This window comes from Panulirus ornatus, chromosome 63 (assembly GCF_036320965.1).
Source record: "Panulirus ornatus isolate Po-2019 chromosome 63, ASM3632096v1, whole genome shotgun sequence".
Lineage (NCBI taxonomy): Eukaryota > Metazoa > Arthropoda > Malacostraca > Decapoda > Palinuridae > Panulirus > Panulirus ornatus.
This window is the reverse complement of record NC_092286.1, coordinates 2,792,737-2,817,497: the sequence shown is the minus strand read 5'-3', so window position 1 is coordinate 2,817,497 and position 24,761 is coordinate 2,792,737. Positions and strand designations below refer to the sequence as shown.

The 24,761-nt window shown below is 45.3% G+C and overlaps 1 protein-coding gene across 5 annotated transcripts in view; it reads right to left on the bottom strand.

Moving 5' to 3' along the window:
• Window positions 1-38: 38 nt before the first annotated feature.
• Window positions 39-24,761, bottom strand: part of LOC139745951 (uncharacterized) — a 35,013-nt gene continuing 10,290 nt past the window's right edge. Inside the window, exons 1-5 of one of the 5 annotated variants that reach the window (XM_071656671.1) lie at window positions 24,545-24,695; window positions 6,903-7,674; window positions 4,323-4,518; window positions 2,846-2,978; window positions 39-2,057 (exon numbers count right to left, since the gene is read on the bottom strand). In XM_071656671.1, coding sequence (XP_071512772.1) covers window positions 626-2,057; window positions 2,846-2,978; window positions 4,323-4,518; window positions 6,903-6,926 — 1,785 coding nt within the window. In that variant the 5' untranslated portion in view covers window positions 6,927-7,674; window positions 24,545-24,695 and the 3' untranslated portion in view covers window positions 39-625. Of the gene's footprint in view, window positions 2,058-2,845; window positions 2,979-4,322; window positions 4,519-6,902; window positions 7,675-21,419; window positions 22,562-24,544; window positions 24,696-24,761 lie in introns of those variants that run through there. The other 4 variants (XM_071656672.1, XM_071656673.1, XM_071656670.1 and 1 more) reach the window with 4 other exon arrangements.

Below are 24,761 nucleotides of genomic sequence, written 5' to 3'. Positions count from 1 at the left end.
TGTAATTGTTACCAAAATCGTGGGACTCAAACACATGATGACTGCAGCCATTATATTACATAGTATGATTAGTCAGCCTTCATGTGGCTATAGAACATTGTGCATGACTACAGGTTTACCTTCACATGATGGTAACTTTAGATGACCAGGTAAGCAAATATGTCATCAGGAAGTGCTCTACAAAGGTTCAACAACATTATAGTTCTTGGGAACTGACTAGCTAAGGTAAGGACTCTTTTGTCCATCTGTAAAGAACTTTGGGATTTGAACAGACGAACTTGGAGCATTTGCTGATGCCCTGAACAGTACGATCATAGTTACGCATGGTAGCAACAGATAACTTCCACTGCTAGATCACCCTCGGTACTTCCTTGGTCTTACACAAGAATGTTCTTACTCCATCTCGTCACTTATGAAAACCCTGACACTCATTTTCGGCAGTCAATATGGCTTTACTCGATGGTTTTCTGTCTGTAAACACGGGTGGTGCTTTCTGAATGCACGCAACAAAACCCACAAAAACACATCTTGCTTTAATCTGCACAACTCGGGATAGGTGTCCACTTCACCTGTCAACAGAATCAAGCAAACTGCATGCTCACGCTACCCATAACATGACTTTGTCTCAGAAAAATGGGTTAAATGTTTGTGGTAGATATGAGTAAACATCTGGGGGGGTGTCGTACCTTTCCTCTCCCACAGGAAGGTAGGTCAGGGCAGGTACTGGGGGGAAAGTCTTGATGAAGGTGGCTGAAGGGGAGGTGTCACCCTCCTGACCTGACTTGAGGTCTCCATGTTCTGTTGAAGCTGTAGCAGATAATGGCCGTCCTACTGGCGTCGGAGAAGCTCTTGATAACGTTGTTGTAGCCACACTTGGGGTATTTGTGGTCGTCAGCTCAGGTCCTCGCACCGAGGCCGTGAGCTGAAGTGTTGCTGCTGAGGTTTGCTGAGGCCTCATTGATGATGTTGATTGCGGTACTCGTGTAATAGTTGGCTGAGGTCTTGCTGACGTTTTTAGCTGTGGACTCGCTAACGTTGTTAGCCGAGGTCTCGCTGATGTTGTTAGCTGTGACGTCATCGTGATCTCCTTGTTTACTCGAGGTAGTGTACGAGTAGTAGTGCCAGAAACAGTACTAATAGGACTAGCAGTAGTACTAGTAGTAGCACTAATAGTAGTACTAGTAAGACTACTAGTAATGCTAGTACTAGTAGTACCAGTAATGCTAGTACTAGTAGTACCAGTAATAGAAATATTAGAATTCTTAAAATTGTCTTGTCTTTCTTGGGCTGAAGTGTTGGGAAAACGCTCAGGTAACACTTGTTCAAAGACATTTAATGTTCTATTAGAAGCTGATTCTTCGGGGGCGATGGTCGATGAAATATCTGTTACATTCCCTGGAGAACTTCTTGATCTACTCCCTTCATCTGGCAGTACTGATGACGGCGGATTGGTTAAGCCCGAGTCTTGCATCTCAGACCACAAGTCCGTCTGCTCGAGCCCCTCAGGTAAATCTTGATCATCGTCATCTACAGTAGTTGGAGGTGATTCTGATGGCAATTCCGTGTTTTGCTGAGTGTTGTTGGAAATCGCAAGGGAAGTATTCGGTATGGAACTACTCAGTAGGTCCGTTACTGATTCCTGAAGGATGTCTTCAAGGGATCCTTGTAGAAGAGCATTTACAATTCCATCCTGCAGAATCTCTCGAGGTGAGCTCTCTGAAATATCTTCTATCGCAGAAGCTTGCAAGAAATCTGACGGAGGAGGTAGGACGGTGTCCAGAGGTGCCCCCACTAAGGTCTCTTCAGTGAGGTTCGGTGGTTCCTGGTCTAAAAGGTTCCTCGGAGGTTGGAGGGGTTTAGGAAGTGGTCCAATGATGAGGATGGGGCCCTGAGGGGGAAAGAAGAGAGGAGTTCCCACAGGTCCAGTTGTAGTCTCTTGTGGTGCCTCAAGCGAGTCCGGTGGGTCCTCCACCTCTGATGGCGGCTGTGGCAGAGGTCCTACCAGCAGGGGTGAGCGCGGGAACCAACTCACCAAGTGGTAGATCTCCATGTTTGCCCTGTTGAGATTGCCTTAAGTTATTAACATTTCAAAATAGGTTCATCTCTACAGATATGTTATTTAAAAAGCTCGTAAAGAATCCATAAACCGAAATATCAAACCTACAGGTGATGTAAACAGAACCCGGTGATATACTGACAGTTACCCCCTTCATTATCTCAATGTCTTCAGCAAAAGTTGGTTTAGATGAATCTTGACACTGTTAGATGTAAACTTCCCTCATCCTCCCTCCCACTGCTTCTACGAACGTCCATCTCTCCTCCATCCTTCTCACTCCCAGTATCCACATCTTTGCCTTTCACCTAGTCATTCATATCCCCCTTGCCTCATACAACCATCCAACCCTCCCCAGCATTTCACCCTGCCATCCACCTCTCCTTATCCTCTCACTCATCTCTAACCTCAGCTCCCCTAAGTTATTCAAAGTTCCACATTCTCTGATTTCCCTACACCCTTTCTTGTTTCTTTACCACCTCAACACAATTGTTCAGAGCCACTCACCCTCACTTTGCATTACCCTGTAGCGTTGCTTTCACCCCACCTCTGGGTACCCTTTATTATTGTCTAACACCGTAGTTCGCCTCTCCTCTTCTGACAGTTGTCAAGTCCTCCTCTAAATGATGTCATCATCACTTGTTTCATCTATATCCTTGGCGTCCACATTTCCCCTAACATCCATGCTTCCCTTGGCACCTAATTTTCCTATAGTATCTCCCTTTGGCATCCGCTTCCCTCTGGGATACACCTGTCCTTCCTATCCACCTTTCCCCAACCATCTCCTCTCACCGGTATCCCTCAGTATCCGCCTGGTACTCCGTTATCCGCAACACGCCGTCCGGATCCACGTATCCGAAGCGGCCGGAGACTCGCCCCTTGGAGTCTCGCGTCTCTATCCTGAAGCTCTGGTGTTGCCCTGCACCTGAAATATGTGGCCAAATGTTAACCTGTATACCCGTACACCGATCACTGTTGTTTTGCCTGTATGCCCATATAATTGAGACTATTTACCTTAATTTCCGAAAACTAAGAACTCCTTAGTAAGCTTCTTGAGAGACTATATTCTTATTAACTCATATAGAATCTTGGAGGTAATCAGCTGTGTAACTCGGAATCATATGGCACAGGGGAGGAATTATGTGCATAGATTGTGACTGACTCGCTGACAATAAACGAAGTGTAGTTGTAAATGGCGAAGCCTCCGACTAGATGGACGTGATTAGTGGCGTGCCGCAGGAATTGTTCCTTGGTCCCATTTACTTTATGATACACATAAACGATCTAGAACTGGGGCCTAAATCTTTCAAATTTTGCCAATGATACAAAATTGGGAAGCAGACTTATAAATACATAAGACTGAAATAATTGAACAAGATGTTGACAAATGAGCAGAATTATCAGAAAATGCGAATGGAATTTGATGTATGTAAATATGGAGTTATGCACATTACAGATAAAAATACTAGATACGACTATAGACTGCTCAGAAGCCTACTGTACAAAGTAAATGAATAAAATGATCTTGGTGTTATTATCAGCAACACTGTACAGTGTATAGCAGCAATGAAGCAAACTGAATACAAGTTTCATAACAAAGGAACATAGACCACGAAACAACAGAAAGAAATAAAAAAAATTCTTTATGTGTTAGTGCAACCATTTCCTGACTATGCAGCTCGGATCTGATCCCCAAACTATAAAGAGGATGAAGAAAAGCAAGAAAGGTTTCAGAAAATAAGTCCATCTTGAAGAAAGTGACCGTATGTACAGCGGCTGAGATGAAATTTCTTTTCTTTGGGGAAGTGAAGACTTCCCGGCCACTTGATACAAGTCTTTAAAATTCTCGATAAATTCAACAAAGTAAATCGTGAAGAGATGGGATAGTATGTAAAGCTATAATACATAAGATTAGCGTGAGAAAAAGGTTTCTGCAAATAGAACCGTCGAACATTGCAACAACTTACCGCCAAACGTTGCTGATGCAGACTATGAATACCATTAAAAGTCGGCTAGAGAAGAATCTCATCAGTTTTCGTATTTACTAAATGACTGACATATGATCTTATATATGTTTTGGTCAATACATTCTGTTTCAGCTTAGTCTCAGCTACAACCTCCACTTAAGCATTGCCAGAGTAGTAGTTTAGTATGGACTAGAGTAGTATAGTTAGCAAGATAGTACCCCTGTGTACTCACAACCACACAAAAGCTCACTAACTCACCAGAAGGTAACAATTCACTAACTCACAAGACCGGACTAACTCACCTGTATCGTAAGAGAAGGAGTAAGTTCCATCAGATCTGAAGACGAAATGGTTATCCTCGGAGGCCTCTGGGAACTGCTGGGGTGCCGCGGACACCGCCGTGCCCACCCACGCCACCACACACGCCCACACCTGCACCCACAGCCACGCCTGCCGAGTGGGAAGACTTAGGCGTCTCCTGTTGTGTGCCGCCGAATGCTGATGACAATGAGTAATGTCCATTATGCTGAAGATTACAGCTGATTATCAGTGAGTGACTATGTAGTTAACTGGTATTCTACAGATGAAAATGTCGTACACGAGGAGTTAAATTGTAGTGAAGGGGTAAAACTATAGTACTCAGGGGTTTAAACTGTACCGAAGGAGTAACACTATGAGCAGATGATCGGACATACGTATACTCGAGCCACTACACTAGGGTCAACACAGAGCATAGAACGCTGACGTTCACGTTTAGAGCATCCGCGTCTTCCAGCTCCGTCTGCGACAGGAAGTAAGCTGAGAATCTTGTGGTGAGGAGGCAACACCGAGGACAGAGGTTCACCCGACCAGCCTGCCAGGGAGGGAGGACAAGACGACCGGGTCTTGCGATATTGCAGTTCATATCTCCAGCAAGAAGACGAGTCATTACGGGTCACTTACGGTAGGTCTGGCTGCCTTGGTGAGGAAATCCGTCAGCCCTCCGTCAAGATCGCTAGTTTACTCATACTATCTCGTCAAGGTGACGAGCATCGTATCCCAGTAGCAATCATGTTCAGAGGGACGGCATGTTCAGGTTCATCCCTATGAACGAACACAGCCGTTCAATAGTCAAGGATGACAGCTCATGTGTTTACCTTGACCACCGCATGCGGTGCACTTACAGCGGCGGGGCACCGAGAGTCGCTGTCATTCGCGCTCGTCTGACAAGTTATTATGGGTTGAACGATGGCAACGGTGGTAATGGTGGTGAGTGGTGGTTGTGGTGATGGAAAGATGATAGTGTTGATGAAATATATTCGGTGTTGTGGAAGTTGTAGGTGGCGTTGTAAGTGGTGATAGGTGCTTGTGGTAGTGGAGGTGGTGGTGGTTGTGTAGGTGGTTGTGGGTGCTTGTGGTAGTGTAGGTGGTTGTGGGTGCTTGTGGTAGTGTAGGTGCTTGTGGTAGTGTAGGTGGTGATGGGTGCTTGTGGTAGTGTAGGTGGTGGTGCGTGCTTGTGGTAGTGTAGGTGGTGGTAGGTGCTTGTGGTAGTGTAGGTGGTGGTAGGTGCTTGTGGTTGTGTAGGTGGTGTTACATCCCACGTAATCTCGGTGTAGACGTTAGGTCATGCAGAAAGACCTTGCGTGCATCGTCTAATAATATCTTGCTCCTCTGATTATGAGAAATTCACAAGATTGACGAGTAGAGCGCCATTAGTGGGAACGTATAAGTACTTAAGTAAGTACTTATATCATCGGGAAATAAGTAATATAAGTAATATCCTTGTAGGTTACCTGAAGTGGGTGGGGTCAAGGGTCAGAGGTGAACTGGAATCTTTTCCTTTTAATACGTTTTATGTTTTATATGTTGGTTAATTCTCTCTCTCTCTCTCTCTCTCTCTCTCTCTCTCTCTCTCTCTCTCTCTCTCTCTCTCTCTCTCTCTCTCTCAGGAGAACATCTTTTTAACCTGAACTAGAGCGGGCAGGCCTGGTGGCAGATCCAGGTGAAACGTATCACTGTGAAATGAGTTTTTTTCTCTCAGAAAACGTGAAATGTGGAACCACATCTACCCCCTCCCAGACAGAAGTAAAACCAGGCCGGAACAACTAGATGCTGGTACAAGTATAGACGGGGTAAGCAGATGATGGTATCACAAGAGACCAATACAACTAGATGAGAAACAATTGACTGCTGGTGCTGGACGTCAGTAGAACTAGCGAATTCTAGTATAATTTGACAGGTAAAGTTTAACACTAATAAATCCGGTTGCAAATAGACACAGTTAGACGAGATTTTAGACAATAGATAATATACAATAGTACAGCTGAACACAGACGAAACTGTAAAACTATCCGTAGTGAGATAGCAGCGGGCGTAGGAGCACCTAGGCACACACAAGCCTGTGAACACGACTGAACGCTGACAATGCTTCATACTACAGAGTGAGACCATTCTCTGTGCAGGACGGTCATGAGGCACTCAACACACTGGTCCTCACTTCCTTCGTCAACCATCACCCAGACTTATCTATCACAAGAAATGTCATGCCTGCCACTATCATCTCCTACTACCACCATAGATTCTTCGTTCCTGAGTTAATTTCGGCACAACACTCATATCGAACCCATTCGAGGTCGGAGAGACAAGTACAAGGACGGCCCATCCCAACTACTGTGACCATCAATAATCAGTCGATTCTCACCCCAGTGTATGTATCAAAACTGTCTCCTTAACCTCTTCTTCCCATTTTCTAGCCCCTCTGTTCATTTTATATGCATTTTCTCTGTGTACTTTCATGTGCAGCTGATTAAATAGAACCAATGAATGTTTTCATTACCTATTTATCATGAAAGACCGTAACTAGTGTCAACACTGGGAACACATCCGGTCAGTGGGCGGCTCACCTTGAGTGCAGATGTCAGTGGCATGACGTCCTCAGCAGACTAGGGTAGTGAGATCCAACTGTCTTTTGTAGTACTGATAAACTGAGTCTTGTAGCATGGTAGTCCAGCGCTGACCTGCTCCAGGGAGAGGCGTCCACTCCGATATACCGACGATCACTCGGGATCTGTCGCTAAATACCGGGCACAGCCAAGTGCAGCCGGAACACATATTGAGCAATAACGTTAGGACAGCCAGGAGGGGAGCGTCCACGGGTCTCCATTGCCCGCTACTGTTCTGTCTTTGTCTCTGCTTCTTCGTCTTTCTCTCACTTCTGTCTAATGTACATTGTCCTTTGGATTCGCTTTCTGCACAAAATGTCTTTCCTTATCTTCCGCATTTTCTTTTCAGAAATACCGTCAGAACTATTACCAGTACTTTTTAAATTCTATTTTTCCATCTAGTTGCCTCATTTTAGTTTAAATCAAATTATTCGACTTTATTCTTGCAGCAGCAAAACTTCAACAAGAAAATCTCTATACACACACAAGTTATCTGGGTCATTGTCTCAGAGGTTCCCCATCAGAGGCAGCCTCTTCACAGGGATCCACGGGTCTCGAGCAGCTGGGGCTTCGTTAAGACACGTTACTGTGTTCATGAGACTGGGCTGAGTAATGTCACCTGCAGGTTATCCACAAGACCAAATTGAGAAAGGTCGCGAGGTATCGACACAGTCAGAGCACCCGAGGGTAGGGGATGCCGTGGCCTCAGGCTGACGTCTACAGCTCTCCCTCTCTGTAACACAAAAGGAAACAAATACATTAACTTCCTAAAATCCTAAAGATCTGCATAATAATGCTAGTGATGATAGTGATGATGCTAATAATGATAGTGATGATAGTGATGACAGTGATGATGCTACTGATATTATTGATTTATTTGTCATTATGATTACTGATATCAGGATTATCATTTTATTATCATTAATGACATCATTACCAACATTCATCAATCAGAAATTATATCAACCACAAGAAGCAAACAAGAACTAGAAAAGATGTAATACAGGAGGAGAGATGGCACTTGGCTCAAGGGGAGCATTTCAATTCCTCCAGCCTCTACCACCAATAGTTCTGCGGCTCTAAGACTGCGTTACTTCCAATAGTAGGGAAACTATTTACCTTTCTCTAGTTTTTGCTCGCTGTTTATTGATGATGTGGGGGGAGGGGGGGGGGGGAAGAATAATACCCATGTGTTCTCTGCATGTCGTAGAAAGCGACTAAGAGGGACGGGAGAGGGAAGCTGGAAATCCTCCCTTCCTGTATCAGTTTCCAAACGAAGTAAAAAAGCAAGAGTCAAAAGAGGAATTTTCCTTCTAATAACTAGTCATCTGTTTCTCTCGCTACCTCGCTAACGCAGGAAACGGCAACTATGTATGGTATATATATATATATATATATATATATATATATATATATATATATATATATATATATATATATATATATATATATATATATATATATCAAGTATATATATATATCAAGTATATATATATATATATATATATATATATGTATATATATATACTTGATCGCCGTTTTCTCGCATTAGCGAGGTAGCTCCAGGAACAGAAAGAAAGCCGCATTCACTCATATCCATTCTCTAGCTATCATGCGCATCGCATCGAAACCACTGCTCCCTATCCACAACCAGGCCCAGGGACCTTTCCATGGTTTATCCTAGACGCTTCATTGACCTTGATTAAGTCCATTGACAGCACTTTGATCCCTGTATATCACATCGTTCCAATTCACTCTATCACTCAATTGGAACCACTCACTCTCCTCTCTTCCTACTTGTATACATGCCTTACATCCTCGATAAAATCTTCTCACTGCTTCTGGCAGCTTTTCTCTCTCACCGTGTATTCTTAAGACCTTAAACAACGCAACTCTGTTAACTCTATCATATGCCTTCTCCAGGTCCATAAATGCTACCTACAAATCCATCTGTTTTTCTAAGTATTTCTCACACATTCTTCAAAGCAAACACCTGATCCACACATCCTCTACCACTTCTGAAACCACACTGCTCCTCCCAAGCCTTATTCTCTGTACGTACCTTCACTCTCTGTCACTACCTTCACATACAATTTACTACATAAACTCAACGTACTCCTACCTCTGTTCCTTAAACACTCAACTCTATCCTCCTTGCCTTATAACAGTGGTGCTATATATGCATTTCACCAATCCTTAGGCACCTCACTATGATCAATACATAAGCTGGAAATTCTAACTAGCCATTCAACAACACAGTCACCCTCTTTCTTAAGACACTCAACAACAATACCATCTACTCAGCCGACTTGCCACATTTCATTCAACGCAAGGCTTTCACCACCTCTTCTTTCTTTACCAAACCACTTTCCAAGACTCTTTCACTTCGCATACCACCCTAACCCAAACACCCTACATCTGCCATCCTAATTTTAAACACATCCAACAGTCCTTCAAAATACTCGCTCCATCTCCTCCTCACTTCATCATGACCTGTTGCCACTTCCCTTTATGCCCTCTTCACCAATGTTCGTAAGTTTCTTTTGTTTTTCGCACATTGTTAACCTCCTTCCAATATATTTTCTTGTTCTCCTTAAAGTTTGCTGATACTCCAACTCTCAGTTCCCTTTTTTTCAACCCCTGCACTTTCCTCTGAACTTCTGCCGCTGTCTCTTTTATATCGCACAATCATTTGTACTCCTTCCCTGTATGTACCGCCTAAACGCCTCAACATTTTTCCTTTCTCAAGCAACTTTACTATTTTATCACACTATTCACTCCCCTTTCTAATCTGCCCGCTTCCCAACTTTTGCATGCCACATGCAATTCTCCCACATGCCAGCACTGCTTCCCTAAATTCCTTCTATTTTTCAACCACTTCTCTTGCTTCATTTAATCTCACTCTTTGCCATTCTACACTTAATTTCTCCTGGTATTTCTTCACACAAGTCCCTTTTCTAAGCTCATTCATTTTCAAGACTTTTCTCATCGATATTGTTCCCTTTTTTCGCAAAACCTCTCCAAATCTTCACCTTTAGCTCTATAAGATAGTGACAACCATATTGGCGGTCTAGACCAATGTAAGTCCACGTTGGCTGAATGTTTGTGTAATGTTGGCCAGCACACAACATGTTGGGTGGTATCAAATAGATTACATTCAAACCAGCCACGTTGGAGAGGCAAGTGGCAGGAGAAGTAACAGCGTTCCTGAGATGTATCATTCCTTGCTGTCATTGTCTGAGCATTTTATGACGGGAGGGATTGTTCTCAGAGCAAGGAGACTGAAGTCCCTATATAGCGTGCACAAGTCTGGAAAATGTTTGTTAACAATATTGACCGCGTGAAGGAACTTTGATAACAGTCACCAGGTTGGTTGTGCCATGAAGCTTGGAGAGTTATCCCTGAAGGCCAGCCCTGACACAAAGTCTCAGCTGCTCTCTAAACCTTCGGTCGAGTCTCAACCACAAAGAATCACTGTGGCTGTAGTGTTTAGATGTGACCGGAGGACCAAGTTAGCACTTCAGGTGGGTGTTGATAAGGTCAGTGTCAGCGAAAAAGCTTATCTGTCGACGGTTGGCAAGGTGGTTCGTCCTTAGCGGCAGTATGAAGTTCGTGACTTCCAAGTCAGTCAACAACACGAAGTGTAAATGTTTGACGACGTTGATGTAGGGCCGACCCAGGGATGCGGGTCGAGTCAGTGAGTGACCCGGCCTGACAACAAAAGTGGTACGTCTAAAGTTGGTGTTTGGAATGTGAAGGTTAAACTGTGAAGAGAAAGAGCATGAATATCTAACGAATCATTCCTATGTGGGGCGACAGGCGTGGCGGGGACAGGATTGGAGACAAACATCACTGCTGTATGATGGAAATCTGTATGAAAACAGCTAGAGGGTTGGTGCTATATACTTGAAAGAGGAGATGGTAGAAGAATGAGTTGATCAGGTTACTAGCGGTTGAAGGGAACGGTAAACGGGAGTAAAGAAAATCCATTTTACTTTACTGTGGTCTACGGAGAACAACGTCCAGCGGGAAAAACACTTAGAGAGGCAAAGGTTTACGCTGAAGCACCTGCTTACCAGCACTACTGTGAACATTATGTGACGGCAGCGCAGTAAGTGCTGAGCAGCGTCACGTACCGCAAGGAACGGAAGAAGGACACAATCTGTGAAGCACCAATACTGTATCACGCTTGGAAAATTATTAACTCATAAAAGTTTTGACGCCTATAACAGATGGAGAGACAAAGCTTGGACAGCTTCAAAACTATACGACAGTGAAGAAGCGCTGGTCGGACACAACAGTCTACAAGAAAGAAAACAAAATCAAGGATGTGTTGATCCATTGTTGGTTATGGTAAGGCTACAATGGAGAATCGTCTCACACACGGGTATGAAACATTCTTGTTTTAAGAACCTGAAGGAGTACAGAACACACTGGAAGGTCGTCTCCTCCCTCCAACAGCAATCTTTACAACCTATGGCCAACAGTGAGCCATGAACATATGATCAACATGTCTGCTGGGTCAACATACATCAGGAAGGACTGCCCGGGTGGTGGCAGATGGTACTGATACTAAGTTCAGGGAAAAGAAAACTAACATTCGGTAAAACAAAACATATATAACAAAAGTCAACACTGTAGCTAGAGGCCGACAGAAAGTCTTCACGTAAACCACAGGGATACAACGTCATCACTATGAATATGACCCAAAACAGGCGTCCTACAGGATGACATATTGACAACAAGTTCTGACAGCGGAGTTATGTGACAGCACAGGGGATTACCACACACACTTACCGAAAAGTCAAGATGGAATTTAGATTTTGTGTATACTTCAAGTAAGAATTTTTCCACCTGAAGCAAGCTGTAGCTGTTGGGGGAGGGGGGATTTTCCATTTGATGCAAGATGCAGCAACTGAGACGGGAATAATACGAAACTCACGATCATTTTCTTTGAAACTGTACTTCAGTGAAAAACACAGTGTGTGTGTAACGGGTAGTCGAGGGACACGATGGTAACGTGGGGTGCAGGTTGGTAACGCGGGGTGCAGGTTGGTAACGCGGGGTGCAGGTTGGTAACGTGGGGTGCAGGTTGGTAACGCGGGGTGCAGGTTGGTAACGCGGGGTGCAGGTTGGTAACGCGGGGTGCAGGTTGGTAACGTGGGGTGCAGGTTGGTAACGTGGGGTGCAGGTTGGTAACGTGGGGTGCAGGTAGATATGATTGTATTCAACGAAGTACAATGATGGAGTTTAGTGACCACCTTGTGGTTCACGTGCTGCCCATGTACATGTCTGGTTGTGTCGGGGGTTCAGATGACACAGAAGTTGAAGATAATGTGGGTAAAAGTCTGGGTAGTGTAGGTGTGCGTGGTCAAGAGCCATAATTACGAGGTTAAGTGGATATCTGAGGTCTACGTGGCCGAGGTGAGGAAGTAGTCTCCGGCAGGCCAGGAGGGTTTACTTCTAAAAAGGCCAGGGGGAGTTAACTGTAGAAAGCGAGGGGAATATAGGGGCACCAGTGGATGGTAGATGTAAGCTGGCTCCCAGATGCATCATATCACCAGAGAAAACAATTTGGTGCATCATGGCCGACCATGAATCCATCAACCGACCCCCGACACTCTCCATTGTTTGTCCTGCTGTGTACACTTCAGTATCTAGATATATAAGTGTACGGAGCAGGTCAGACTCTGGACGGTATCTAGAGTCGGTTCTTCTACCAGTCTGGTCCAAATGATCAAATGCTTCAGTCACTATACACCATTGCTCTCGCTATACTTCGTCACCATCACTTCATACCATTTGCACAACTATATACCATCTCCACTACTACCAATCACTATTGTTGTAGACCATCAACACCTTTGTATGGCAGGACCAACACTACCACCCATTCCCACCACGACACAATACCGTCAGCACTAGACCATTAGAACATATCAGTGCCACCATCACTATACAAAGTGCCACCATCACTATACAAAGTGCCACCACCACTATACAAAGTGCCACCACCACTATACAAAGTGCCACCACCACTATACAAAGTGCCACCACCACTATACAAAGTGCCACCACCACTATACAAAGTGCCACCACCACACAAACTCACCAGTAAATATCATCACCAACACACCAAACCATACCCATCACAACAGGTGTCATTGCCACTACATAGCATCACCATCACTGCACACCATCACTGCACACACACCACCACTACAGTGAGTAAGCAGCAGCAAGGGTGGTGCAGTGCCAGTCAGGACACTGCAGCAACTGCACGAGCCTTAACCTGGCCTGACACGACGGCTTTTCTGGTAGATGACGTCGCTACTTCCATATAGGGTGCAGGGTGAACCGTGGTGGTGATGGTGGGGTAGGTGTTGGTGAAGGGGGAGTGATAGGGTGTGTGCTGCGGACGGGGGTGAAGATACCTTGCGGAGTCTTCGCAGGTCCATCTCCATAGCCAGGGGTAGTGATGGACAGAGGTAGGGTGCGTGATGGTGATAGGGTAGTGATGGAGTGTCGTAGGGTAGATGGTGGTAATGGGGTAGTGATGGAGTGTCGTGGGGTGGGTGGTGACGAGTGGGTAGCAATAAGGTGGTAATGGTTGGTGTGGTGGGAGTAGTAACAAGGGGGTGTGTCTTGAGGTGATGGTTGGTGGTTATGGTGAAGCAGTAATGGGTGGTGATGGTAGTAGTAGTAGTCCTGGTGGTGATAACTGTGGTAATAGCACATGGTAGTTACTACTACAACATGGAAATCATGGCAGAGCTCATACTGATCTCAATATATTTCCTTTATTATCAGTAGTGGGAGAGTGATGGTAATGGTAGTGTTGGTGGGAGAGTGGTGGTAATGGTAGTGTTGGTGGGAGAGTGGTGGTAATGATAGTGTTGGTGGGAGAGTGATGGTAATGGTAGTGTTGGTGGGAGAGTGGTGGTAATGATAGTGTTGGTGGGAGAGTGGTGGTAATGGTAGTGTTGGTGGGAGAGTGGTGGTAATGGTAGTGTTGGTGGGAGAGTGGTGGTAATGGTAGTGTTGGTGGGAGAGTGATGGTAATGGTAGTGTTGGTGGGAGAGTGGTGGTAATGATAGTGTTGGTGGGAGAGTGGTGGTAATGGTAGTGTTGGTGGGAGAGTGGTGGTAATGGTAGTGTTGGTGGGAGAGTGGTGGTAATGGTAGTGTTGGTGGGAGAGTGATGGTAATGGTAGTGTTGGTGGGAGAGTGGTGGTAATGATAGTGTTGGTGGGAGAGTGGTGGTAATGGTAGTGTTGGTGGGAGAGTGGTGGTAATGGTAGTGTTGGTGGGAGAGTGATGGTAATGATAGTGTTGGTGGGAGAGTGGTGGTAATGGTAGTGTTGGTGGGAGAGTGATGGTAATGGTAGTGTTGGTGGGAGAGTGATGGTAATGATAGTGTTGGTGGGAGAGTGGTGGTAATGGTAGTGTTGGTGGGAGAGTGGTGGTAATGGTAGTGTTGGTGGGAGAGTGATGGTAATGATAGTGTTGGTGGGAGAGTGGTGGTAATGGTAGTGTTGGTGGGAGAGTGATGGTAATGGTAGTGTTGGTGGGAGAGTGATGGTAATGATAGTGTTGGTGGGAGAGTGGTGGTAATGGTAGTGTTGGTGGGAGAGTGATGGTAATGGTAGTGTTGGTGGGAGAGTGGTGGTAATGATAGTGTTGGTGGGAGAGTGGTGGTAATGGTAGTGTTGGTGGGAGAGTGGTGGTAATGGTAGTGTTGGTGGGAGAGTGATGGTAATGATAGTGTTGGTGGGAGAGTGGTGGTAATGGTAGTGTTGGTGGGAGAGTGGTGGTAATGGTAGTGTTGGTGGGAGAGTGATGGTAATGGTAGTGTTGGTGGGAGAGTGGTGGTAATGATAGTGTTGGTGGGAGAGTGGTGGTAATGGTAGTGTTGGTGGGAGAGTGGTGGTAATGGTAGTGTTGGTGGGAGAGTGGTGGTAATGGTCGTTAACACCACAGTAGTGGTCCCTGTATCAAGCGAGGCTATGTAACTAACGTGTTTGGTTACCCCATACCAGCGGTAGTGCTGACAAGTGTTGGTTACGTTACTAGTGTGCTGGTTGTGGTGCTGGTTGTGGCTTTGTTGTAATGTTGGTTAAAGTGTTAGTGGTGCTGAATGTGGAGTTGGTTGTTTGTTGAATTTCGTCGATGGTTATAGCACAACATAAGATCAGATCATTTCATTTAAAATGTTTTTACCATCATTCCATCCCACATGAAGGTCACTTCAGATACACCGAACCACGCTGAGCAACGACACCTTCTGCATAACTGTTGCTATAACAAACTTCCCAGCAAGTTTACCACAACACGGAGGAACCAACCTTCTGCTGCGCTATCCTGTCTCCTTTTATGAAGGTCAAGAGTTTCGAATACAAATAACCTCCTCCGGCAGATAACCCCGTCACACCGCCTGGCTTTCCACGCCCTGCCACACACCTCCGTGGACCTACGTACTCCAGGTAGAGGAGAGGTGATCTAACGGCAGCCAGCGAGCCTAGTGCCTTCATCTGGATCTATCTGATGATCGCATGAAAGCCACCCACGTTCAGCCGTGCAAGTTACGTTTTGTTTTCTGAATGTATCTGTCCACACCGGGCCGTTGTGACGTCGCGCGACCTACATAGCCCGATGTGGCACTGTGCCAGCTGGCTGTATGACGCATGGGTGCCGCTGCACATGACTGAATTATGAACATTGTTCTGGCTCTCAGTGCCAAGGTTACACTGGGAGATTTCTGTATGCTTTTCCGCAGAGCAGCGGCTTGTTATAAGGTAACTTCCGTTGTCCCTTGTAAAGTCCACAGAGCCAGACACAGGCAGGAGAGGTGAGATTAATAGGGAAGTGGAGGGGAATTAGCAAGCAGTGAGAGGGAGACAAGCAGGTAGGGGAGGAGAGTGTTACCAGGCAGGAGGAGTATTGGCAGAAAGGGGAAGGGAGATTAGAGGGAGGGGTGAAAGGGGTGAGGATGAGGAAATGCCCTAAATTCTCAACAAGAATGATAATGATGACCTTAGTGACCCTCCCTCCTGCTGGACCTGTTCCTCACCCTGTCTAACACCACCCCCTGCACGCACACACACACACACACACACACACACACACATACCTATACATAACCCGTCACCAGTGGACCATTTTTAAAGAAGTCAAGGATATATTCTGTCCACTCGTAAATATTACAACAGCTTATAAGTATTCAGAGGAAATTTTTAAAAGATATATTCTATCATATTTTACCAAGACTAGAATATATTCATCCAGTTTGGTCACAACACTGAGAGAAACATACCGAACAACCAGAGAATGTCCACATCCAAAATAAGACAGAAAAGATGGTACCAGTAGTGAGAGCTAATCTACACTGAGAAGCTTGAGGCAATGAATTAGTCCACAATGGAAAGAAGAATAAGTGGCGTCTTGATCATGATTTCAAGTTTCTAATAAACCAGTTTATGTTGTCAATGAACAACAGTTGATAGAAAGATGCAACCTGATGACGTACTGTGGGAGGAGAGTGGTACAGAGAGATAGTACTGTGGGAGGAGAGTGGTACAGAGATAGTACTGTGGGAGCAGAGTGGTACAGAGATAGTACTGTGGGAGGAGAGTGGTACAGAGATAGTACTGTGGGAGGAGAGTGGTACAGGGATAGTACTGTGGGAGGAGAGTGGTACAGAGATAGTACTGTGGGAGGAGAGTGGTACAGAGAGATAGTACTCTGGGAGGAGAGTGGTACAGAGAGATAGTACTCTGGGAGGAGAGTGGTACATGCCCAGAATAGTTTGACTAGTGAAGCTGTGACTGTGGACAACATACAAAAGTTGTATGATGGCATAATAAGTTCAAGAGATGAGGCCTCATCACTTCACACCTTCCCCTACTCACATTTTGTACTTTACACGTAAACAGTTACAAAATGTAATGATGCTAATAACACATAGAAACTCATACAAATAGATGTAAACACTCACACTCAGACACCGACAGAAAAACATAAATATATACACTCAGTCACATACAAACTCAGTCACATACACACTCAAGTCACATACACGCTATGTCTCATACATACACAGTCACATACACACTCACTCACATACATACATACACAGAAACAAAGTCAAACACATATAACTAGACAATAAATATACATTAAATCAAACACAAGCATACACAGGCACACAAACACAGACACACAAAAACAGACTTACAAACACAGACACACAGGCGGGTGGCAGGTGAAAGTTGACCATTACAGAATGAAATCAGAAGACTGAGAAGGAAGTGTTGCCACGCCCATGCTCACATCACCCACGCCCGTGCTCACAACACCCACGCCCATGCTCACACCGCCCACGCCCATGCTCACACTGCCCATGACCATGCTCAACCAACCACGCCCATGCTCACACCACCCACGTCACTCGTTCCACAATGCCCACGCCCTTCATAACTCACGCCCCTGACAACACAGGAACATTCCCGGCCACAGCCACTGCCCGCCACGCCACCACAACCCACGCTTCTGACTACCCACGCCCTTCACTACATATGCCCATCCGAGCCACGCCTCTCACCACCCACGCCCCATACAGCCACGCCCCTTACAGCCATGCCCTAATGGGAATCTTCAAAATAGTAAATACTTTTGACAACATAACTTCACATTATATAGAAACATAATGACCAGAAATAACGGTATGAAGATTGATTGAAAGACATATTACAATATCTTGGGTAAGTTTCTTCAGCTGTAACGTGGCAAACTACCACCAGATGTTGTCAAAGAGAAGACTGTCAACACATAAATCACAACCACAGAAATACTTCAGAAACATCAAGAATCGTCGTCAGAGTAACGTGTTCAGGAAGGGAAACATAAGAGAAATATAACTCAGGCCAACGTCTTCCTCCCTAGACTGTTTGACTGACTACAGTACATCAGGATGTGTTATCCATTCACATTTTAAGATGTCCACGTCGCTATACCCTTATACTACACACTGCACATTTCACTATAAGATCTCCACATCTTTACATTCTCTTCATACTGCACACTGTTCCTTCTGAACTATTTTTCCTATCGGCAGATGTGCCACAGTCAGTGGTGGTGGATGAAGGTGAGCTTTCTGCATCAAGTCTTTGTCTATTCACACCCAAACTTTAGGCTACTGTTAACGTCCTCCAGCATATAACCTCGCCAGAGACCGTCATTCTGTGATCTGGCTTTCTCACTGAGCCACGCCCTTTACAGCCAAGACCCCAGAGCCACGACCCGCACTCCATTCGCCCCACAGAGCCAGGCCCAAAACTACCCACGCCCTTCACCACCCACATCTCTCACTACCCATGCCTCTCACATCCAGGTCCCTCACCACCCATGCCTATCACTACCAGGTCCCTCACCACCCATGCCTCTCACTGCCAGTTCCTCTCCACCCACGTCCCTCACTACCTCAAACCATCCCTTATATACCACCTCTTCCTGTCTTCCGTGTTGTTGTTACACTCTCCCTGGTCTATGGCTATCATTTCGTGGGTTGTCTGCGTGTGTCCCTGCCGACAAGTGGCATGCGTCTGGCTGTTGCATCCCATAGTTTCTGTTTGGAGAACTACCATACGAAGAATGGCCTTTATAATACTTCCTCTCCTCGTAAAATGAAACTGTGGAACGTTCTACCTTCTCGATTTTCCCTCTTCTAATAACCCTTCCACCACAAGTGGTCGGGTCTGCACACTTCTGAGGAACTCTGATTAACTTCTTTGTTTTACTCATAAACTATCTACTTTTTTACGCGAGGTGGTCATGACTGGGGCATCTCTTACCCTGCCATATCGGTCATCATAAAGCTACACTCGAGGTAAGTCGATATTAGAGGCGAATCGTCGTATCTTGTGGCAAGCCTGACGTCACCACGGATGGAGTGCTTCGTTGTGGTGCAGGTGTGTCGGGTGAGGGCCGGTGTGGACGCAGGTCACTCCGGGGTCGGTACAGTGAGTGTGTGGGGGGGGGAGGAGACTGGAACCGACATGAAATGGTTGAACTATTTCCTCAGATTTCCAAACAGGTTTAGTAGCCTTGCAAGCGGGGGTACGGGGAGGGGGACAGTGTAGCTGGAGGAAGTATTTCCTTACGAGTCCTAAGGATGTGTGAGTCATGTCAGGTATTTCTCAAGTTAGAAAGAACCTTTCCTGACGAAGGAAAAGCAGTTAGGGATACACAGTCAAGTTGTCAGGGATACACAGTCAAGTAGTCAGGGATACACAGTCAAGTAGTCAGGGATACACAGTCAAGTAGTCAGGGATACACAGTCAAGTAGTTAGGGTTACACAGTCAAGTAGTTAGGGTTACACAGTCAAGTAGTCAGGGATACACAGTCAAGTAGTCAGGGATACACAGTCAAGTAGTCAGGGATACACAGTCAAGTAGTCAGGGATACACAGTCAAGTAGTTAGGGTTACACAGTCAAGTAGTTAGGGATACACAGTCAAGTAGTTAGGGTTACATTTCTTCAAAAATTCCAGCGTTTTCTGATTGCGTAATCAAGATTTTGATTAAAAAAAATCTTCACATGTCAGCACACTTAATGCTGAGAGTTCGTGTGTTTGTTCGTTCCTCCAGACTTGTGATTCATCAAGCAGTGAGGCACCTAATTTTCACCTGTCTTATAAAGTAAAACTCTGACTCCGATATTCTTTTTTTCATGTTGCAAAAAGTCTAATCTTATGTAGTTTATTTACGTAAGATTTATTACTTCTGATGCAAACCTTTAATGATGATAATATTCTCTTCATCATTATTAGTATTCTCATGAAAATTCCAGAACATTTCTAAGTCACTGACTCACTTAACATGGCCCTTACATGCTCCAGACACACTCTACCTGTCCCACCTAACACACTCTTACTGTCCCATCTAACACACTAAACCCGTCCCATCTACCACATTCTTACTGTCCCATCTAACACACTCTTATTGTCCTATCTAACACTCTAACTGCCCCACCCAACACACTCTAACTGTCCATCTAATACACTAACTATCCCACCTAGCGCACTTTACTCACCTCACAGAACACAGGTACACTGGTCTTCCTCATGACAAAAACTAACCCATACATGACTGATGCAGGTCAGCACGAGCCAGCCATGATGGTCACATTTGCCACACGTCATGTTCCTAGCGTGTCCCGGTCACTCGCTCACGGGACCACTGCAGTTGGGGACGGGACCACTAACCTCGGGACGGGACCACTAACCTCGGGACGGGACCACTAACCTCGGGACGGGACCACTAACCTGGGGACGGGACCTGGAAGCAAGAGTGACGCAGGTTCTCACTAAGCGCTTCACTACAATGACGTACCCGCTCAGGTTCACTGCGTCAAATCCATCCATGAACATTCTGGACTGCTGCAGGCGGGCCCGACCTACCTGGCCAGGTAGACGACATGACACATGTTGTTGGTCCGTTCCTTGACCTGACTCTGTACTTACGACCAGTGACACCCTTAAGAACAATGACGTATGTATTTACGAATGATGACTCAACCACTATCACGGTAGATTAATCTCTTGTGGAGGTTAGGTTCGTGAGCATAATTGCCTGGTATAGGCCGACGAATCTCTAGATTATGATTATGTAATTGCTTTCTGTACAGTGGCGGGTTGATATGCGTCAAGGTAACCACCTAACGAGTGCACTTACTCAACCCCTGTGCATGGCAGCCACTGAACCTCTTGTGTACACGACACTAGTGAAAGTCTTCCTTAACGGAAACTGTTTCGTAACGACGTTACGAAATCGTTAGTGTCTGAAACGAAGAAACGTCATCAAGAAACGATAACACGGCGTTACGTCCTGGTAACTCGTTGTCATGTACTTATAACATAACGATGGCTGATGATACGATGTACTCTTTATGTGATGCTTCACTTTAGAAGTGATGCCACTCTGATGTGCCACGGAGGCAATAGTGTCTGCAAGTGATTACTACAAGTTAAGTACTTAATAGCGGAGTCAGGATACTTACTGTAGAAGAGCAGTGAGGTGTGATGATGATGCCAAGTGATGGCAGAACAGAACTGGTGCTATGTGATGATGGCACAGTTACAAGTAATGATGGCACAGTATGAGCACACTGAGTGGCATAATCACAAGTGATGATGGCACAGTATGAGCACACTGAGTGGCATAATCACAAGTGATGATGGCACAGTATGAGCACACTGAGTGGCATAAGCACAAGTGATGATAATACAGTAATGATAATGATGCTACAGTTTTAAGTAATGATGGCCCAGTCTTTACCAATGATGGTACAGATCAAGTATTGATGATTCATAGATCGTTCTAATTCTCGACCACCCGTCAGTCACACGCGCCTCACTCACTACCTCCCACATGTTGTAAACAGTCTGCCTCATTCACAAACAAGTATTCTTAAAGTTCGTACCTTCATTCAGCTTACGTATCATGTTCTGACTCACGTTCATAAACTCCAATATATGTTCACTAGTTTTGAATTCTCATGTTCACAAGTTCTAAGTTGTTATATTCACATGTTGTAGGTCGTCATGTTCACAAGTTCTATATTGCTATATTCACGTGTTGCAAGTCGTCATGTTCACGTGTTCTAAGTCGTCATGTTCACTATGACTAGGTCCTCATATTCATGGGAATGTTTCTTGTTCAAAAGATCAGAAGTTTTGCATTCATTATTGTCAGTGTTCACGTCAACAAGTTCTTATAAGGTAGATTTACGTTTGCAAGCTCATGTTCGTCAAGCTGACAGCCTCACATCTTTCATTTTCACGAGTCATCATGTTCACAGGTTTGTATTCATCTACAAAGATTGTGTCCTTAATGTTGATAAAGTCCATAATCATTATCATCACAACAGATGGTCACACTTTACATTAATCACTTCTAGTTACGTAAACAAAGTTTATCTTGTGAAAACTGTTTTATGTTCTGACGTTTACACAGTTCAGAATCTTTACGTTCTGATGGTCGTACATTTCCTGACTTGCCATTCACCAGGCGATTCACAACTGTTCTTGTTCTTCACGAAGTGAGTCACCAGTGTTCTTGTTGTTCAACTTTCATATCAAACCAGTTTACATCCAGTCGTCCTCCCGATGGAGCGGCGTAACGCCTGGTTCCTGCAGCGCCTGTTACAGAGGAGTCCGTTACGTCCGGTAACGAAGGTCTGCACACCTGAGGTCCATGATGAGCTGTACCAGTCAGGTCTAAGGATGACGCTAGCGTCGCTCACATCATGTATTTCTTGACCGGTGTTCTTTCGTCAGCCTTCAGTAGTAACCCTTGAGACATGGAGTGTGCCACTCAGCTGGAAGGGAGTGAGGCTCTTCAAGTCTTTCGTCAGTTAGCCATCAGCTGGGCAGCAACGGATCGGGACACACCACCAGCAACTAGCGTCGCACTGACCAAACTTAACAGCCAACACTAAAGCACTGAGGAGCAGCAATGTACTAGCGTCCACCAACCCGATGCTACACAACACCAGCGCACCTAACCGTCCTGATCAGGAAGGGCGTCACCGAAGCAGCACCGTGTATGGCAGGTCCTGGTCTAGATTCCTCAGGAGGTGGGGTGGGACCTGTTTGGTCTCTTGCCAACCCCTCCACACCCCCACGCCCAACCTCCGGTTACACCACCTCCACTCTAACCCCCAGCAAACCACCTACGCTCTACTTCCCACTACACCACCTCTACTACTGACGGGCAACACCACTTTATCTTCTAGAGAGGTGTAAACTTGGAAGGGACAGGTACGGTGCGCCACTACGTAATGCTAAACCACCGCTGTACTTACCACCTGCCCACTGCCACTTTACCCACTTAAACTTTGTAGCAATAGTAGTCGGAATGACAATATTAGAATTACTACTAATCTTAATAACAAAAATATAACGGCAAAAAATACCCCTTTAGTGATCATGTTCTCGGGGAAATGTGTGTGTGTGTGTGTGTGTGTGTGTGTGTGTGTGTGTGTCTAGCAAGCAGGTAGTGTAGCCACCAGACCATCATCTCCTACGTAACCGTCTAATCATTGACAGATCTCCTGATTCTTCGCGCATCTTCAGTAGTGAAGATGTGCCATCTGACGGAGTCATAGGTGTTACGACCTCAAAATCGCGTCTCTCTCTCTCTCTCTCTCTCTCTCTCTCTCTCTCTCTCTCTCTCTCTCTCTCTCTCTCTCTCTCTCTCTCTCTCTCTACCACTACTACTACACACTGACGTCACTGAGGCAGGGCAGTGCTACAGTTGTCAGTTTGCACGTGTTTATTACCACAGATGTACGACTCGTGGGCGACAGGTCGCCACATCACCGCACCAACGACCAGTACATCCTCCGTACATAGGGGCTTTTAAGCAAACATTACTGTAGTACAGGTGACAGTCAAACATTACTGTAGTACAGGTGACAGTCAAACATTACTGCAGTACAGGTGACAGTCAAACATTACTGCAGTACAGGTGACAGTCAAACATTACTGTAGTACAGGTGACAGTCAAACATTACTGTAGTACAGGTGACAGTCAAACATTACTGTAGTACAGGTGACAGTCAAACATTACTGCAGTACAGGTGACAGTCAAACATTACTGTAGTACAGGTGACAGTCAAACATTACTGTAGTACAGGTGACAGTCAAACATTTCTGCAGTACAGGTGACAGTCAAACATTACTGTAGTACAGGTGACAGTCAAACAGTCATGAACTGTTTCCCAACAACAGAAAATGTTGTTGATAAAGTGTTACACTGGCTTTTTAAATATTTAGTTTTCTACTGAGCAGACTGTGTTACACAAGTGTTTGATACAAGATCACATATAGAGTCATCCAGCCAACTACACGAACACCCACGTATTCAACACAGTGCAGGTCCTTTATCTATCCTAAGAATGTAAAACAGAAAATTATTCAACCAAGCTGTTGAAGAAGAGAACAGGAAACCAGTTACAGGTGGTATTCTAAAAGAAAGAACAACATAAGGAATGCAAACGATGACCACAGAGCTTAGTTGCTGGTTATACGTTCCCACACTAGTAAGTTCTCTACTGTTGTAACTCAGCGTGTGCAGCCGTGCCGCTCAGCATACACGAAGGCGACAGGCAGCAGAGCCATGCTGCTTCTCACAAAGGGTACATGTTAGTCATCTACAAATATTCACCAAGGAGTCGTCACTTCGCAAACACCGAGCGGGAATCCCGCCATGATGGCGGGAGCATCCCTCATCTGGCAACACTGGCGCCGTACCCGACCGGGAAAGCCCAGGGATCGTAACGGTAAACTTTACAACTAAAGTTTATAACACTTATGTGGCAATGTATGAAATAACTTCTTATAACTAAAATAAATCATGCAATGCACGATCTGTAGCTTTGCTCTTGTCAATTCATCAGCATGAATTGCTTTGTCTTGTTTTCTAGTTATATTCCTATCAAATAGTTGGGCTTTCTTTGAATTTCACCATAGCAAACACATGCCACCTACAGGCAGACTACACTAAATGATATCTAAAATCTTCACCACAAGTCAACTGAAGTACCTTCAGCAACTATTCGTTGAGTCCAGGGCGGAGGAGAGCGTGGCGTGAGAGCAAGAAAGAAGATTGCTGGACGCGTGGTCGTCCAGCCGAGGGGTCCAAGGCATGACCCACCTCGCTGACCGCGCCAAGGTGACTGAGCTCGACCGTTCTTTAATCCCGCATCTTCTCTCGACTCATCAATTTTTTCTATCATTTTTTTCCTTCTCTCACACTGTCT